This window comes from Piliocolobus tephrosceles, chromosome 2 (assembly GCF_002776525.5).
Source record: "Piliocolobus tephrosceles isolate RC106 chromosome 2, ASM277652v3, whole genome shotgun sequence".
Classification (NCBI taxonomy): domain Eukaryota; kingdom Metazoa; phylum Chordata; class Mammalia; order Primates; family Cercopithecidae; genus Piliocolobus; species Piliocolobus tephrosceles.
The window spans coordinates 107,958,870-107,979,053 of record NC_045435.1 but is presented as its reverse complement, the minus strand read 5'-3'; the positions used below and the strand labels follow the sequence as shown (position 1 = coordinate 107,979,053).

The 20,184-nt window shown below is 36.1% G+C and overlaps 1 protein-coding gene across 2 annotated transcripts in view; it reads right to left on the bottom strand.

Annotated features, from left to right (window-relative positions):
* Positions 1–7,307: 7,307 nt before the first annotated feature.
* Positions 7,308–20,184, bottom strand: part of ZMAT3 (zinc finger matrin-type 3) — a 54,907-nt gene continuing 42,030 nt past the window's right edge. The window contains exons 4-6 of one of the 2 annotated variants that reach the window (XM_023184811.2): positions 17,438–17,604; positions 17,215–17,315; positions 7,308–14,996 (exon numbers count right to left, since the gene is read on the bottom strand). In XM_023184811.2, the coding sequence (XP_023040579.1) occupies positions 14,785–14,996; positions 17,215–17,315; positions 17,438–17,604 (480 nt within the window). In that variant the 3' untranslated portion in view covers positions 7,308–14,784. The remainder of the gene's footprint in view (positions 14,997–17,214; positions 17,316–17,437; positions 17,605–20,184) is intronic. The other variant, XM_023184812.2, reaches the window with a different exon arrangement.

Here is a 20,184-nt window from a genome sequence, read left to right as displayed (position 1 = left end):
AGCAATCTACAGATTTAATATAATCCCTATTCACATACCAATGACATTCTTCACAGAAATAGAAAAAACAATCCTAAAATTTTTATGAAACCACAAAAGACCCAGATGAGCCAAAGCTATCCTGAGCACAAGGAACAAAACTGTAGGAATCACACTAGCTAACTTCAAATTATACTACAGAGCTATGGTAACCACAACATGGTACTGGCATAAAAACAGACACATAGACCAATGGAACAGAATAGAAAACCCAGAAACAAATCCATACACCTACAGTGAATACATTTTCAACAAAGGTGCCAAAAGCATACATTACAGAAAAGACAGTCTCTTCAATAAATTGTGCTGGGAAAACTGGATAACTATATGCAGAAGAATACATTTTATCTATATCTCTTGAGTTATATAAAAATCTAAGATTAAAGCTTAAATCTAAGACCTCAAACTATGAATGTACTATAGTAAAACACTGGGGAAATTCTCCAGGATGTTGTTCTGGGCAAAAATTTGAGTAATACCTCACAAGCACAGGCAATCAAAGCAAAAATGGATAAAGAGGATCACATCAAGTTTAAAAGTTTCTGTGTATAAAAAAGGAAACAAGCAATAAAGTGAAGAGACAACCCACAGAATGAGAGGAAATATTTACAAACTACCCATCTGACAAGAGATTAATAACCAGAATATATAAGGAGCTCAAACAACTCTACAGGAAAAAAATCTAATAATCTGAATAAAAATAGGCAAGAGATTTGAACAAACATTTCTCAAAAGAAGACACACAAATGGCAAACAGGCATATGAAAAGGTGTTCAATATCATTGATCATTAGAGAAATACAAATCAAAACTTAACTAGGGTAAGATACCATCTTACCCCAGTTGGTGGGAATGTAAATTACTAAAATCACTTTGGAAAACAGTTTTGAGATTCCTCAAATAACTGAAAATTGAGCTACCATGCAATCCCATTGCTAGGTATATATACAAAAGAAAGGAAATCAGTCTATCAAGGAGATACCTGTATATTTGTTGTAGCACTGTTCACCATAGCCAAAATGTGGAAGCAATCTAAGTGTCCATCAATAGATGAATGCATAAAGAAAATGTGATACCTATACATAATGGAGTATTCTCCAGCCATAAAAAAAGAACGAGATTCTATTATTTGCAACAACATGGATGGAATTGGAGGTCAATATGTTAAGTGAAATAAGCCAGGCACAGAAAGATAAACATCACATGTTCTCACTTATTTGTGAGATCTAAAAATCAAAACAATTGAACTCATGGAGATAGAGAGTAGACTGATGGTTACCAGAGGCTAGGAAGGGTAGTGAGGGGAGGGGAGGAAGTGGGGATGGTTAATGGGTACAAGAAAGTAGTTAGAATGAGTATTATAACACCTAGTATTTGATAGCATACCAGGTTGACTATAGTCAATAATAATTTAACTGTACATTTTTAAATAACTGAAAGAGTATAATTGGATTGTTTGTAACACAAAGAATGAATGCTTGAGGGGATGGATACCCAATTTTCTATGATGTGATTTTTACGCATTGCATGGCTGTACCAAATATCTCATGTACCCCATGTATACACCTATGTACTCAAAAAAACTTAAAAAAAAAAAAAAAAAAAAAAAAAAAAAAACTACAACCCAGGAAAATCTGCCAGATTGCCACTGCCTGTCTGTTTCAACTGAAGATGCTTCTAACCCAAATCTGGGCATCTTCTCAACTGACTGCCCTCCAGACTCTAAAGAAACTAATTTATAGGCTGTTCCAAATGTTAACATTATTTTTCCTCTGTTTTCATAGAAATGTCTCTTATCAAAGATGTTTGGCCTAACTTTGAGAGTCCAACTGCAGTGCCACCTGTTGCAATGGGAAACAAGTTTAACTGATGTAGTATCACAACTAAGAGACGGAGTCAAGAAGATATGCCATGACATACTTATATTTGTTCTTTTCTGCTTATCACAATTTGTTTTCCTCCCTCTTATCTCAAAACTTCTAACCCAAATCTCTCCATAGCTACCAATCCTACTTTAATAAGTGAAACTTTTTTTTTCCCCCTGAGACAGGGTCTCTCTCTCTCTCTGTCACTCAGGATAGAGTGGCACAACCTCAGCTCACTGCAACCTCCCCTTCAAGCCTTAAGTGATCCTCCCACCTCAACCTCCTGAATAGCTGGGACTACAGGCACATGCCACCATGCCTAGCTGATTTTTTTTTTTTTTTTCTGTAGAGATGGGCTTTTCCATATTTCCCAGGCTGATCTCAAACTCCTGGGCTCAAGCGACCCACCCGCCTCAGCCTCCTAAAGTGTTGGGATTACAGGCATGAGCCACTGCGCCCAAACATTAATAAGTGAAACTTTCTAAAGTTTCAAGTGGGGGACTAAAGGAAACCAAAAAATATTTCACTCCAAAATATACTTCTTTGACATATTCTGAGTGACTACTCAGAGAGCCTGCAACACAAGAATCAGCCTGCAAAGCTGAGTCTTTTACGGGGATTTGCATATGTAGAGGAAATAAAGTGAAGTAAACAACAGATGCAAACAGGCTTTTTCTGAAGCCCCACCTTGCCCAGAATAAGGAAAGATTGAGAGCCTGACACATTCAAAGGTTTTATAGAAACATCTACCACAGGCTCCCATCTCTTCTTTTTTTTTGAGATGGAGTCTTGCTCGTCGCCCAGGCTAGAGTGCAGTAGCATGATCTCAGCTCACTGCAACCTCTGCCTCCCGGGTTCAAGCTATTCTCCTGCCTCAGCCTCCGAAGTAGCTGGGACTATATAGGCACCCGCTACCACACCCAGCTAATTTTGTATTTTTAGTAGAGACAGGGTTTCACCATGTTGTCCAGGCTGGTCTCGAACTCCTGACCTCAGATGATCCACTTGCCTTGGTCTCCCAAAGTGCTGGGATTACAGGAGTGAGCCGGCCTCCCATCTCTCCTTTCTGAGGGTTGCTACCTGTGAGATCATCTGGATAACAAGACCACCTTTGCCGCACACCTTGCCTCTTCTCTCCCTCCCATAACCTCTCATGCCACCATAACCTGTCTTGACAAGCTTCAAGTCCCTATACTTTCTGTAACATCAAGATAGTATTAAAAGAGTTGTGAATGGAAAATAAAATTTTGGGACCCCATATTCTCCATACCTAAGGGAAAAAGTCAAGCTTGAGAACCGAGTCACACAAAACTGCCTCCCATTTTGTTCCTCAACAGCTACAAAGATGAAAGACTACCTACATACCTCCCTCCCAATTTGCTCACAAGGAAATTTTTTGTGGGCCCCCAAGATCCTTACCCTAAAACAATTCTGTTGAATTTCACCCTGACAATAACTAACAATTTATCTTCAGAGGAACGGGACAAAGGATAGAACCAGAAGTCATACCTCAGATCACCTGAGACAGATGCATATTTAGCTGCTTCCTCTATTCTGTTTACCTGTCTTATGTAAAAATGTAGATTCACTGAACATGAGACAAATGCCTCTACCCTCTCCTTTCACATGTAAAGTTTGGATCCACTGAAGGCTGATTAAACCTTGAAAAGATTGCAATTCCTTGCCTCTTTCATCTACCCTTCTTTTCTCTCCTGCCCAAGTTTTCCCCTTTAAACATGGAAGCACTCAAAATCCTCTTTGGAAAAAAAGTGTGAGCCACAGATTCTATTGTGGCTAGTGTCTTTTTTGCCTGGGTGTATCATCAACCTTGGCAAAATAACTCTAAATTGATTGAGACCTGTCTCAGATACTTTTTGGTTTACAGCATCAGCTTCTGGACATTTCTTTGAGTTTTTCATATTTTGTATGACTCCCATACCCATATGCACAATATTAAATCTGTATGCCTTTTTTCCTGTTAATCTATGGTCAGTTTGTTTTACAGATTCAAATTATCAAAGCTTCAGTGAAAAAAAATTAAACTTTTATACACTTTGCATATATAAAATAATTTATAATTTTCCAAGTCTTCAGCTCTGTACACCTATGGTCACAGTAGCATTATTCACAATAGCTAAAGACGGAAGCAACGTAAGTGTCCATCAGCGGATGAATAAACAAAATGTCATTGATACATGCGATGGGATATTATTCAGCCTTAACAAGGAAGGAAAGGTGATAAATGCTTGAGGCAGTAAGACACCCAAATTACCCTGATTTGATCATTACACACTGAATGCTTGTATCAAAATATCACACGTACCCCATAAATATGTACAATATTATGTATCCATAATTAAAAATAATTTTTAAAAATGAAGGAAATTCTGATACGTACTACAACATGGATGAACCTTGAGGACATTATGCCAAGTGAAATAAGTCAGGCACAAAAGGACAATTGACATATGATTCCACTTATATGAGGTACCTCAAATAGTCAAAATCATAGAAACAGAAAGTAGAATGGTGGTTGCCAGGGACTGGCAAGGAGAGAATGTAGAGTTATTGTTTAATGGGTCAAATTTCAGTTTGGGAAGATAAAAAATTTCTGGAGATGGAGAGTGATTATGATTGTACAACAAAGTGAATATACTTAATGCCACCGAACTGTACATTAAAAAATTGGTTAAAATGGTAAATTTTATAATTTTTAAGGGTTTATTTTTTTAAATTATTATTACATAAATGTCCATCAATAGCAGACCAATAACAGAAATTTTAGAACTCATACAAGGAAACACCACAGAATGAAAAATAATGAAATAGAAATCCACATGTGCTGGTATGGAATGCTTGCCAAGGTCACACACACACACACACACACACACACACACACACACACACACTAAGGTGATGAACAGAAGGGATGGAATGCCTCCATTCACGTTACATAGACTATATCTGGAAAAGACTCAAGAAACTGCTAACCGCGATCAATTGCCACTGGGCACGGGGACATGGAAGCATGGAGTTCAGCGGTGAGTTCGGGACTTATGTATTAAAAAAAAAAAAAAAAAAAAGTCAATTCTTCTTGAAAACATCAAGCTTCTAAATTATCCATAGTACTGAGAGAGAGGAATAAAGAAGAAATAACTAGATCCACCCCTAATGCCCCAATTGTGGGGATCTGAATTTCAAGAGATCAAGTGACAAGCCAAGGAACACACTGGTGACAGAACTGAGACCCAGTATGTACTCTTTCTGAATGTTTAAAATATTTAATAAAAATACTTTTTTAAGAAAAGTCTCTTTCTTCATTGCTAGCTTATTAAAGCAGAAAATATTATGTTTTCCCCAAAAATAAACTATGTTTGGGAAAACTTTAACATTTTATAGTTTAATTTTTATGTCAGCAAGATTTCCATGTTTGGTAACATCTGCCCCTGTATATAATTGTGTTTTAAACTTTTCAAGTCTTCTTTGATGAAAGATTTTTCTAGTCCTTCACTTCCTGGTTGGGGCTTTCATTGACCACTATTTTAATTTCCATGTTTGTTGTTGTTCACATAACCAAATATGTAGAGAACAAATCTGTTTAAACAAAATAGACATTTTTAAATAATCACAAAAAATGAGACATTCACACATGCCTGTGCAAATGTATCTATACATACATATATATGAATCCTGATTTCCAATTCAACACTTTCCCACTCTGTCATCCTTTAGCAGCTTAAGCTGTAAAAACAGTCCTCGGCATCTCTTAAAGACATGACTTCTTTGTTTTATTTACAGATAAAAACTCATATCCTCACAAGGTGGTTTTCAACCAAACATCCTCCTTTAAAGTTAGTTCACCAACCTCAAACTGCTAATTGTAAAATCTAGAGAGTCCACAAGGTGGCACTAGATACCGTTGGTCAAAGTCCGTAACCTAGTAAGAATTTCTAGAAAACAGGGTTAGAGAGGTGCCTCTGGCATCAGCAAAGATGAAAAATTGAAGCTAATATGAAAGACATCTTGTTCCTGTCTAGAGAGACAACTTCCAGCCAAAACACATTTGAAGTTCTAATTACATACTTTAAAGATTTATCCAAAATGCCAAGCGTAAGTCATAGATTGCCTGTGGTGGAGTGTATTTCTTCCAGTGGCAAATTTACGTCTGTTCCTTTGGACACACTTCATTACTAGCATTTGATCATCTTAAAACATATTTCCATTAACTCCCTCCTAGTATACATGCCCCCTAAACATATATACACACATACACACAGACTTGAAGATAAAAACAATGAAATGTATTTTTAGGGGATTTTTTTGGTAAGAACTCATAATCAGATCCCTTTAAAATAATATTCACATTACACAATAGCTGTCTTCATCTTTTTGTAATTCTTAATTTTCAAGTTATGAAGATCCCACAATTAAGAATAAAACTTGGTGGTTTAAGCCTCAACTCAGATGATAAAAATCTTAAAACTCATCACAAAAAGATCTATTTCTGATCTCTATAATCTTCTATCAATTTATCATAGACTGGGAAACTTTATCACTAGCCTTTTAAGAAATTATAAAGGATAACACCCAGCATTTGATCTTGAATAGATTTTCAGCCAATGAATGAGCCTCAGAAATGCCTGTAAAAAATCTGAAATCATTTAAGACTTTTTTGGTGCATATTATCGTGGCTTTTTTTAAGCTAAGAATCTCCTGGAGATGATTTAATAAAATGAGCTGATGCCTTGAGTACTTTACAACACACGAATTCAATGTGATCTATTCACTTCATTCAGAAACATTTTTTTTGTGTGCAGACCCAAGAATTTTTCCCACAACAGTAAGGGTATGTGTCTTGCATCCTGATGAATCAGAGCATAACAGCATCTTACAGCCTATAATCTACTTTTTTGAATGAGCATTTAAATTCAAAAGTACACTGTATACAGAAAACCAGGCTATGTAAAGGACCATATCTCAATTATGTTGCATATATAAATTGATTATATTTGTAAGAGTATTTTATATGTGAAACACCCAAAACACTAATGGGTATATGCTTTTTAATAACGTGTTTATTTCCAGCAGTGTTTATGGTACTAAGGCCAACTTTCTTAAAATTTGAAGGGAAAATAAATATTAAAATCTATCAATAAAATTAAGAACTCACTCCAGTTCCAGGCTAACTCCAGGGATGGCGAGAACAGGCAGTGTGAGCAGCTAGGTTGATTCTACTGCCAACCTAAAAGCTTACTGTACTTTGCATGATTTCCAGAAGAGCACGGCAGATTGTGTCCAGACTGATGAATGGGGAACCCACAGTCATCGAGAATCGGCATCAAAATAGCGTCTCAGTGTCGACAATTTACCTTCTTCCCTTGATCTTCAACTCATAACCAAACAATTTTCAGACAAGACTCAGAAACCATTTTATTAAATTGGAACACAAAATGCCTGTTATAATAATGTCAAGCCTTTATCAGAAATCAGTACATAAGTCAGGATACACAGCCAAAATGAGCCATCAACAAAAGCAGTATAAATTTTAAATAAGTTTCAGATTTCTATACTCAATGTGCTAAAGAAAATAAAACCGAAAGAGCAATTTCAATTTCACAATTCACAGTTGATTGGTTTTAATCCCATGACACAGGTGTCATTCTGCAGCCCCAGAACACAGATTTCCAAAGCAGTGATTGGCACTCTGACCCAGCAGCACACACAGATCTTAAGCCCCTGGATGACATTTAGAGAAAATTTTAATCAACAATCCTAATTACACACAGTTTGGGCTGACATTTTTTAGCTATATCCTTTACCAAAGATAGTTCTAGTGAAATAGCAAAAGCAGTTTTAAAAGTTTGCCATGCCATTAAATGAAGGGTTCTAAAGTCTCCCTTGGTTTTACATTTTATTCTCTAATTTAAAACAATAAGTGCATTAAAATGCAACCTTAATGGAGGAGGCAAAATCAGTTTTGCTTCTGAATCTAGAGCACATATCCAAGGAGAGGCAACTTATTGTCCCAGCAGATTAATGGAATGCTTTAAAGCAGGATCTGACATACTCCAGTAAGGCATTTCAAAGCAGACACATCATACCCAAACTAAATCATTATGGTCAGTCAAGGATACCACAGGTGAACACCAAGTAACACAGAGTTAACGTGAAATTCTTACAAATGACACATGATTTACAAAACCCCAGAAAGGTACTCAGGTACCAAAAGAGGGCAAAACAATGACCAGCCACTCCAAAAGAGTTTTGTTGCTGTACATGCCATATTTGCAGAGTAGAAATAAACTGCTCTATATGCGCTCTGCCCTAGGATAATATCACTCATTCTGACATGTGGAGTTACTTTTCCTTAAAAAAATATATCATGTAAAGAATACACAAATAATAATAAATGATATAGAACATTTATTATTTTCACTAGTGAGGGGGTCGCTTAAGCACTTACAAAGACTTATAAATGAATCATGAAGGTCATCAAAATGCAAAAACATCTGATAAATGCTGCATTATTAGTATTCAACAGTGCAGCAAGATTTTTAGCAACTGCATCAGGCTTAATTTGGAACTATAGCCATCAGACTATCTTTAAGTTCAAACAACTGCCAAATGTCCAAAAATAAAAGTGTAATTAGTAAAAATATGTATTTTCCCTCCAAGAGCCCAAAGGAAGTGTTCAATTACTTTGGAAGCCATGAATTTTATCAAACACACACAATAATATGAATCTGGAACATTTCAATTCTGATTCAATTCTACCCACTGAATCTTCATGACCTGAAGAAAGTCACTTAAATTCTTTAGATTTATTCACAAAATGGGGGCATAAAAATAAAGGCATATGTAAAAAAAAAAAATTTCTAAACATGACTATTAGTAAAGCTAAAGATGGTTACTAAGGCTTACAATTTCAACAACTCATTGTACAGTACAATCATTTTTAATTCTGCTAATTATAGTTGGAGGAAGCGTGGATAATTACAATTCTCACAGAATTCAAATCAAATTCTTTAGAAAAATTAATAGTTTAAACTTACTAAGCTACTAAATCTGTTCTCCTAGAGTTGTTTAAAACAGTTAATTATATAGGAGTTTGACCCTTACTCCCCTCTACCTTCTGGTAGAGCAGCTCAAAGTAGTGAAAGGAGAAGTGACAAGAGGGAGAAAGGCAGCAACAGATTGAAATGAGGTATTCGCTGATTTCATAAACCCCAATCAGTAATTTACAGTTTTTTGAAGAAGCTGCATAGTTTGGCAAAAATACATCATCAGAAGTAGGGAAAAGAAAAATTATATTGAAACTTTAAAATTTATGACAAGCATTTAAAAATGACCAATTCTAAAATAAACTTGTATTTGAGAATTGTCCTCCCTCACCCTAAGCACACACAAGAAGAGAAACTGGAAGACAGAAGTCCACAGGAGGAAAAAAAAAAGTGTATTAATTGGCTCAGGTTATCAACTTCATACATCACTTTCAAAAAAGATATTTAAATGAATATTAAACCTTAATTAATGACACCCATGCTAAGAATTTAGGGCAGTGTATTGCCTAAAATTTACTTTGGAATGTTCTTTTAAAAAAAAAAAAAAAAAAAAAAAACCTGATAGATCAATGGATGAAAAGAGGGATGGAGATATGAACAGATAGGTGGCAATACAAGTATAGTCAAATGTTAATGGCAGAAACTAGCAGTGGTTATACTGCAAAGTTTTTTCAACTTTGATATATGTCGGAAAATTTTCTTGAGAAAATGTTGAGGAACATGTTAACATTTCTGTAATAAAATTAGTCTAGCAATGTGTTTCACAGATTCTAAGTATTCAGGCAATGTAGAATTTTAAATTAATTAAACTAGGGAAATTTTTGCTTTTAATGGCCTCAAACCTGATTTGTGAAGATACTTCATTTAATACAGAAATGAACTAACACAACTAATAATTATTGTGCCAGTCTCTTCATATGCTTTAGTTGCAAATACATAATTTTCCCCTCTCTACAGAAAAGACAAGTTTGAAAATGACCACTAGAATAAAGAATTTTTCCAAACATCAGTGTCAAGTTCTTCCAATCGACCACACTGCCATTCACCGAGTACAAATGCAACACAGATCAAGGTGAAAAATGATCTATGTCTGCTGCCAGCTTGGGACAACTGGATTCATTTTCAGAATGCATGGTTTCTGATAATAATGACAATAGTTTTACTTGATATCAAATTGAGATTGCATTAAGAAAGGGAAAAAAAAAGATATAGAACAGAATTCACACAGACCTTTGTTATTCCAAGCTCCTATTTATGAATAGTGATTAACAGCAATAATTCTGTCACCTCTTCTCTCGGTGAAATGCTAATACTTGCTAAAGGCACTCAGATTCTGGGCTTAACGGAGACAAGGTCACATGGGACCATTAGCCAGTACGTTTTTTGGTAGCTACCCAGAAAAGGAAGTTTACAAATGTTCCTCCCATTCGTAATGGGAAGAAAAAGTCAAACAGCTATCAGTAGAAATGGTTTATGAGAAGCTATTTACACAGCTATTTGTCCATTCAGCTAGAGTGACAGTAACAGCTCAAAATGGTAGGGGTTCTCCCCTGCCAAGAAAGCAAAAACAACAACAAAACACTTTTTATCATATATGAAACTCCTGTACAATGATTTGGCTAGAAGAAAAAAAATAGTTGGTAAGGTTGGATTTTTTTAAAACATCTGTTCAAAAACCTGCATTAAACTTTTATCTGTCCTGACAAAACATGTCTCAATTTCTTTCTAAAGCAGCTCTATTGTCCTAGAATATTCCTCACCAATTTCTTTAGAGAGCATTTCCAACCTAAGTTCTGACAATGAGGACATAAAGTAGGTTAGGTTCCAAAACCACCCTTCCTAGTCCTCTCTGTAGAAAATACCATGTCACACAGTTACATGCGTCCCCTGACACCAACGAGACTCATTTTACGTAGGTCACTGAACCTCAAACTGTTGTTGCTTGCTGTCCCAGCCAATTTAAGAGTGAAGGAAGATGTAACCAGACATACATATCTCCCTTTCTCCTGTCCTAACTGTCAATAGGTAGCTATAATCAAGCATATAGTTCTGTAGAAAAGCTTTCTAAAAGGAGGCGGAAGATCTCATGCTTCTTGTTAGCTTTTTAAGTCAAGGGGACGTAAGGATAATGTCAAGTAGCCACGATTCTTCTTTTAAACTCAGAGCTTCAAAAATCCTAATTGGTTTTCTAAGTTTACCAACTAATTAAAAGGTGAATAGTGAGGAAGAGTTGGAGGAGGAACATTTTCCAAATAAATGGTATAAAGAATTATTCACCTTGCAGAATTTAGTACAATAAGAGACAGGCAGACAAACATAAACAACATGCACATATTTACAAGTTGCAGGACATGATGTACAAAGTCAAGACCAACAAAGTATTTTCAAAGTATCTTCAGTGTACTCAAAAGGATTACAGGGCACACTCAGTTTGGTAACTGAACTTTTTTTTACAAAACCACTTCAAAGGTATATGCAATCCAATCTTTTAATTGAAACACGAATTCTCTTTCTTTACAACTTCTTACCCTCAATACCTAAGAAGAATTCTAATTGTCATCTTCTAACATTGATTTTTTATGACAACTTACACAAGATATTATTCACAGAGAAAAGAGACTGATGGTATGCGTTCCTACGGATGATTACTGAAATCTAAGTTTTTTGGTTGTTTTCTTTTTTCTGATTTTTTGTTGTTGTTGTTTAGGCCTCTGTCCATCCTTGAAGACAGCATAGATAAAGACACTAACATAATTCCTGGGGAGCACAAGGTGCAAATCCTAAAGTATGTTACAGAGCCAGACTGAGCTTCACAAAATGAAACCAACAAAGATCACATATCACTGACTCAGAAGAAACAACAGTCTGCTTAGACAGAGAAAAAACACTGTCTATGGAATACATGAATATGAGAAATTGTACCATGCAGAGATGTATCTATTTAGGCATTTCCTCTCTGATAATCTCTGTCACCCTTTGTTTTCATCTATGGAACAGAGAAGAATACTGCAAGGTAACAAGCTCAAAACACAAGCTACTGTCATAGAGATTTGTGATTTTTTTTCAGATGTGCATGTAACTTTTACAAGTGATCATGGAAGTTATTTATCAACTTCCCAGAGTTTGGAAATTAAGAAGCAAATTGAGTTATTGTAGGCAATTCGGTACTAAAGTGTCATATAAAACAAATACATAGTTCTTTTTTAGTGCAAAGAAATATAGCAAGTAAGAAGTAACACTATAAATCTAACTTCTTTCTTTAAAAGAAAATGCGCTTATGCATTCATAACATCCATTAAGGGCACTGGGAAACTGGAAACCTGAATACAAAAGGCCTGAAAAAACATCAAGCCCTTAAGTCCGCTGTTTTTTCTATGTATATAATGAAGTTGTTAAGTGGAGAGAGCAAGGGGAACCCTTCTTTTAAAACTATTTCCAATGGAAAACAAAGTGGATGAATACTATTTTTACAAAATATAAATTCATGTTCGTATCTTCTACTGTTATTTGAAATAAGGGTTGAAATACCTCTCTATGGCAACATACATGTGCATGTGTGTGGGTGGGTGGGTGTGCATATACAATCTACCTACAGAGAAAAAAAACTAGATTTTTAGGTAATCATAGAACCAAGTGGCCAGCACTATAATGTTAAAATTAACCAAAAAATTATACTTAGCAGCAAAATGAATAACCCTACTGGCCAATAAGAAAAGCCCTAAATTGCTCAAAACTAAGCAACTCTACTTCACACATTATTGCAAAAAAATAAAAATAAATAAAAGGGTTATTATACTAAGAGTCACAGGTCTAGATAGAATCCTAACAGAATAGTATTTGATTCTTCTGTTTCTGGGAGAAAAAATGTTACAAAATAATTCTACTTCTCAAAGAACCACCACTTCAACAGAAGACAGTAACTAGATACTATACAAGGGTTGATCACACAAAACTCATTTTTAAGCATGGGTCTGATTTGTTTAAAAATTGTCCCAAAGTATTACAGAAAAAGAATGATTGTAATTTGCCTTCCCCCATCTATTTGCCTACAGAATTCTCGAGAAAAAATAGAAGTTGTATCTCTAATTAGTAAAACAAGCAATCGTATGTGAACTGACCATTGTGCAAATATATTGCTTAAAATATAAACTTCCTGATCAAGAGGCCTTTCAAAAGAAATATGGGTGACCACTAGTCTTACCCATATAAAATACAGTAAATAGATAAAATGTAGTTAATGAATATTCACAGAGCACTCCATTAGTTAATCTAGATACACATTACAGCTTTTTTTTTTTTTTTTTTTTAGGGGGGTTTTTGCTCTGTCGCCCGGGCTAGAGTGCAGTGGCACGATCTTGGCTCCCTGCACCCCCCCCCCCCTGGGTTAATAAGGCTTCTTTTTTAAAATGAAAAAAAATGAAAATAATAATACTGATATAATTATCAGATGTCAAAGTGATCTCTCATATACTTGTTAGTATCTTCAAGAAAGCTGAATTACAAAGAATAAAACCATAGTTCGTATATATTTCTACTGGAAACGAAGACAGTGAAACTTTATTTGCTTTTTAAAAAATTCCTCTCTGTATATGAAACAGCAGGTGGTGATATTTTTCAGGACGGCCAACAGACTGACAAGACAAAGGAAAATGTAAGTAAAGCGTAAGAATCAGATTACCAAAAAAGAAAGTCTGGCAAAACAAAATGTCGAGCAATCTGAACTTATGGTTTAGATCATGATATAAGCGCATGTTACTATCAATGAAGAAGTAACTCTAAAATCGAAAAATCAAACATACCTTGTCTCCTAAAATCCGCTGGAAAATGTATTTTTTTAAATCATATCCATCTTAAACTCATTGAATATTCAAATACGAGGTTTGGAAAACCCACAGCACAGCTGGGGCATGAAAATGAGCTTGTTAGACAAGCTGATTCAATGAGGGGGGAAAAAAGAGGAGGGAAGAAGGCAGCAATTACATGTATGAAATCCACAACTGGAAATCAAGTGTAGCTGTTCGGACGTATACAAGCTCAGTGGGAGTATTTGAATTCAACAAAACTTGCATTTCAATGATGGGGAGGGAGACATGATACGGAAAAAAAATGTCCTGGGAAAGACCCTAACAGTTTATAATAATGTATCCTACTAACAATGCATTGAGGTGGCGGTTCTGGTTAAGCCCTGGGAAACTGAAATCTCTGCTGACCTATTTTTACTTTGATCTAAAAAGAATTCAATACAATTCTTTAACAGTATATAAAACTACAATTGCAAAAGAAAATGGCAGAAAAAAAATGTCCCAGGAAAGACCTTAACAGTGTCTAATAATGTATTCTACTGACAATGCATTGAGGTGGTCGTTCTGGTTAAGCCCTGGGAAATGGAAATCTCTGCCAACCTATTTTTACTGTGATCTAAAAAGAATTCAATACAATTCTTTAACAGTACACAAAACTAAAATTGCAAAAGAAAATGAAACTTTTAAATAGTCAAATTCTAAGCAGTCAGGCTACCAGTTGATCAGAACTTGGCCAAGTTATTTCTGATGGGGTAGGTAGGTCACATGCTATGAGCAGCTCAACACAACTGACCCTGCAAAAGCGTTATGACCTAAGAGAAGCACGTTCTCCACACCCGCCTCCCCCCACCCCGCCCCCGGACCCCCAGGTTTTGACATCTCATGGTACCACCGTGGGTTACATGTATTAACATTAAGCAGAGGAATGTACTCATATCAAAAGGACCACAAAGCAGGGCAAGTTGACAAAAGGCAAACAACAGGCAGGACGAGCTGCTCTATCTTAATGTGATAATCACTATACATATCCCAGATTTTCCATCTCATTCCTGTACCGCTGTTCCGACACCTTGCTCTTATGTTGCTTGCTCTCTAAATGCTGCCGGAATTCCATCTCTTCGCCAGCCCCAACATTACACATTGAACAGTAAAACTGGCCACTTGGAGTAACACACATGGCCAGATCACGTGGAATTCTCTGCCGAGAGCGGGGATTGAAGTAAGGACCTGCTAAAGCAAGAGATGAAAATAATATATTCAAAATATTCATTAAGTGAATGACAACCTGACCAATTATCACTATAATTTGTAATTCTAAGTTCAAATTACAAAATTCACAGAATCTTAGCCTTCAGTGAATGTGAAGTTAATGGATTTTTAAAATTACAATCTTACACAGGTTTGATCTAAAAAGATAAAATGATTCCTCCAACTATTGTCAGAAAAATTGCTATAGAGTCAAACCCAAATTCCAAATGGCTGTGTCTCTAAAAAAGTGAATACACTTTTTAAAATACTTTAATTTCCAAGCATTATATCAGAAGTCTTATGCTTATGCTACCCCTTTAATCCAAAAATTCTACTTGTAAGAATTATCCTAAGAAAATATTAAGAATTTTCACACTGAGATTTAATAGCAATATGTTTACCTCAGCAATGATTATACAAGCAAAAATTTAGGGGGAAGGAGAAATTCAAAAATAGGATTAAAGAAAATATGGTAATGAATGCAATGGAAAACTATGCAGTTGCTAAATATAATAATGCTATAGAAAACTCTTATGCTATTAAGTAAACTATGAATATCCCAAACTAGGATCCCATTTCTATTTTAAAGAAGTCATATATATGACGAGACTAGAATGAAATCTGCAAAAGCATTGGTGACATTATTGATCATTTCATTTTCCTCTTTCTACATTACTGACCTCATACGCTGGACCCTTAGAGTTCATTAACTTTCTGCTTTTCACTTCCACTATAATAATATCTATGTAATGCTTTTCTCAAAATACTGCTTTCACTGCATCCTACAAGTGTTAATATATTTTCATTACTGTTTCATTGTAAGAATTTTTAATTTCCAGTATAACTGTTTCTTTGAACCATGAGTTATTTAGAAGTGTTTTTAAATTCCCAAACAAATGTAAATTGTGTTTGCTTTTCTATTTTTGTTGTTGACATCTCATTTCATTGTATTCATTGCATTGTCAGAGAACATAATCTATCCTAAAATTTATTTTTCTGATATTAATACAGCTATCCCAGCTTCTTTTATTTCAGATGGATTTCTTTCATCCAATTTAACATTTTTTGGACTTTGGCAATTTTACTTTTATTACAATTACTAATACATGTTTAGACTTTTATTAATCATAATAAATTGTGCTTTTCTTTTTTTCTTTTCTTTTTTTTTTTTTTTTTGAGACAGAATCTTGCTCTGTCACCCAGACTGAGTGCAGTGGTACAATCTCAGTTCACTGTAGCCTCCACCTCCCAGGTTCAAGCGATTCTCCTGCCTCAGCCTCCCAAATAACTGAGATTGCAGGCGCATGCCACCATGCCCAGCTACTTTTGTACTTCCAGTAGACACAGGGTTTCACCATGTTGGCCAGGCTGATCTCGAACTCCTGACCTCAGGTGATCCACCTACCTCAGCCTCCCAAAGTGCTGCGATTACAGGTATGAGCCACTGGCGCCTGACCTGAATTGTGTTTGCTATATGTCCTTTTTATAGTAGGCCTCTCTGGTTTTTCAGTTAGCTCTGTTTTCTCTTTCTTTCACTGTTCAAGTAAATGACCTCTGCGGGCATGTGCATGAATCAGAGGCTGAAGTAGAGGGGAGGGTGAGGCAGCCCACTCTCCCTACTGCCCACTCTCCCTACTGAAGACAATCAGAAAATGCAGAATTTATTCCTACAAATCAGTGTTTGTGAACTAAATGTGTATATCAGAAGCATCAAGTAAGCATTTTCAAAACACGCATATGTCTGGGTCCCACTCCAAATTTACTCGTTGAAAATCTCTAAGTCATGGTTCAGGCATTTTGTAAAGACTCCTCGGGTAATTCTGTTTCACTAGCCTGGTTAAAAACCACTGCTTTAGAATCTTTTTTTTTTTTTTTAACATGGTACAACTTTAAACCAAGTAGCCCATTTTTATCATGCCTTTTATATTTCTCAGCTGGCAAATATAAACAAACATAAAGGGACAATGTTAAGAGATCCTAAAACATAGACTATGGTGTAAAACCAAAATAAATAATATATTTAGTATTTACAAGAATAAAGTAAATAAACGAGACCTGAAATACACACCAGCCTAGACTAATTCAATAAAACACAGACTAACTCCAAATTCTCAGGGCTATCTATTATCATTAAAAGAAACAAAAACAAAGGAGACTATGTACAGAATGTTGCCAAGGTATGTGGAAACAGACAAGATACCTGAATTATTCTGTACTGTATACATATTTCTCCTGTTAGGCATCATCTTAAACTCATTCCCTTCTTTCCTGGCCCGCCGTTGACCCAGCTCTGAGGATTCCCTGGAGAAAAGAAGTTTAAAAAAGAGTGAGTCTTCTAAACAAGAATCCCTTTCTACTCTTTTTCTTTAAAGACAGTCAATCTCACATAACACTTTGGCCTCAGAGAAAATGGCAATACCTACAAGAATGAGTTACTCTGAGCTTCCGCCAGCCGCAGCCTCTTGGCATGATTCTTCCCTTGATAGTGAGCCTGAGCCACAGCCGGGGAACTGAAGGAGGCATCACAGAGCTTACAGTAATCATTCTCTGTGGCCAGGATCACTCGGCCTCCTGGCTTAAAGGAGCCCATCTGACATCAAAGACACAAAAAGAAACAAGGTTAAAAAAATATGGAGCTTCCTCCTTCTCCTCAAACGTCTTTCTAAGAGCTGAAAAACAACCAAAGGATATGGCATGACCACAAGCGTTAAGCTTCATCAGGAAAACAACTCATTCCAGGAAAACAAAAAGGCTGGGAGATACTTAATCATGGTTTTGCATTATAATCACTCAGGTACCAAATTAGTGAATGGCTCATTGCTGTCACCACTGAAGACATTTTTTAAAAGAGTTTTAAAACCTTAGATTTAGGACAGTAAGTCATGGGTAAATAGGTACGGCCTAAAACCACATTATGGGAAAGAGTAAAGTCTATGCAGAATCCATCAATAAGCATTTACTGACTTTTAACTGTTTTTTAGGGTTGCTGTCTAGTCCAGAAGGGATATATAGTCATATATTTTTTTAAAAAGAGCCCCTGTCCTCAAAGAGTCTACAAACAAGCTACAGATATAATCAGGAAAAAAAACTAAAAATGAGTAGCAAATCCAGACAACTGTATTCAGGTTGAGGAATAACATGTTAAACAGAGAGCCTAACAGAGGGCCCAGAAGGTAGTAGGCACTCAGCAAATATTAGGTTAACAAAAAAAAAATGACATACTAGGTTTTGGCCAAAAGAGAATAATATAGTACACGATAAAGATCTGGAAACCATATATATCATGAACAGTTGCAGAAAATAGCATCATTTCACTTGGAAGGGAAGATTTTTCTGGGGTATGCTATGAAGAAAGGCTTAGGCTGCCTGCCCAGGAGGGTGGAGCCCACTGAAAACAGCCCCCACAGCGGGGGGCAGCTATTCAATTCCAGAGCAGCCTTCAGAAACCAGTGACAGGAAAACTATGCAGCTTGAAGATCTCTCTGGGTATCTTCTTGTTCTCTGATTTGGTTTTTTATATATCTCGTTTTCCCCACAAATCCATGAGAAGGAGGAACAGCCAGAATTGCTACTCACACTTTTAAGTACTAAAAACTAACACTCAGAAAAGTAAAATGATACAAGCTAGTTAGGAGTAAAGGTCTAAGATCAAAAGAAATTCTTGGGCCAGGCGCGGTGGCTCATGCCTGTAGTCCCAGCACTTTGGGAGGCCGAGGTAGGTGGATCACCTGAGGTCAGGAGTTCAAGACCAGCCTGGCCAACATGACGAAACCCTGCCTCTACTAAAAATAACAAAAATTAGCTGGGTGTGGTGGGTGTGGTGGTGGGCACCTGGAATCCCAGCTACTCGGGAGGTTGAGGAAGGAGAATCGCTTGAACCCAGGAGGCGGAGGTTGCAGTGAGCCAAGATCGCGCCATTGCACTCCAGTCTGGGCAACAAGAGCAAAACTTCATCTCAAAAAACAAAAAAAAAAAAAGAAAGAAATTCTTGTTCCACCACTTTACAAAACATGTAACACCATGGAAAGTTACTTAGCTCATCTAAGCTTCTAATAAACTTCCAGTGAGGCTGATACTACCGGCCCATGGACACCAATTTGAGTAATATGGCCAATACCTCTAAGTTGTTGAAAGCATTAAATGAGGTCAGGACCTGGGACTAAAATGAAGCAAGTGAGACACTTGTCTTGGACTCAGAATTTAACAGAGCATCAAAAAAACTCAGTAATTAAGACAAATAATACTTTAATGGAGTATTTTTTAAATTAAATTTTCTTTTTATTTTTTTGAGACAGTCTCACTCTGTCGCCCAGACTGGAATGCAGTGGCACAATCTTGGCTCACTGCAACCTCCACTCCCCGGGTTCAAGTGATTCTTGTGCCTCAGCCTCCCAAGTAGCTGAGACTACAGGCATGCGCCACCACACCTGGCTTAAAAAATTAAATTTAATGCAAAAAAAATTAATGATTAATAAAATACCAAAATTTTACATTCAGAATCAGTAACAGAGCCACACCAAGTCATATTGCAGCCTGGGACAAAAGGAAAATCAGTAATACTTAAGATTTTAATGTTTTGTTCACTACTATTTTACATCAGTTTTATATTTCTAAAATGTTACATTAAATATCTATCTTGATTACTGAGTTTTTTGGCTCCTTCTTAAATTTTATGCCCAAGTTTAGTGCATCCGTCACCTCACCGTAGTCCCAGCCCTGAATGAAACAACGTATGAAACATTCTCAGCACAGTGTCTGGCACGATATGTACTCAATTATAACTATTATTATTTATGACCACTGTATTGTTTTACAGATATATAACACTTCAAAGACAGATTAAGGAGTAGACTCTATGTTTCAGAGACAATTAAGGTACAGGAATATCTTGCGTAAATCACCTGTTCTATCTTCCTAAGAGCAAAAGAACTTGGTTTTCAAGTCTGTTTCATAATAGCAAGGGCCAAAACATGTTTATACAGGCTCTCTGCATAGAGGTAAGTAATAAGCAATCTCAAAAAACTAATTTTGCAACTGAAAGACAAAATCTGAAATAAATGAGATGAACTGCAATAAAGGTACACATGTTTGAAAATCTCTTCATTTTGGGGTTAGCCTAGACATTCAGGATCATTTAGCCCAGATTTTTTTTTTTTTTTTTTTTTTTTTT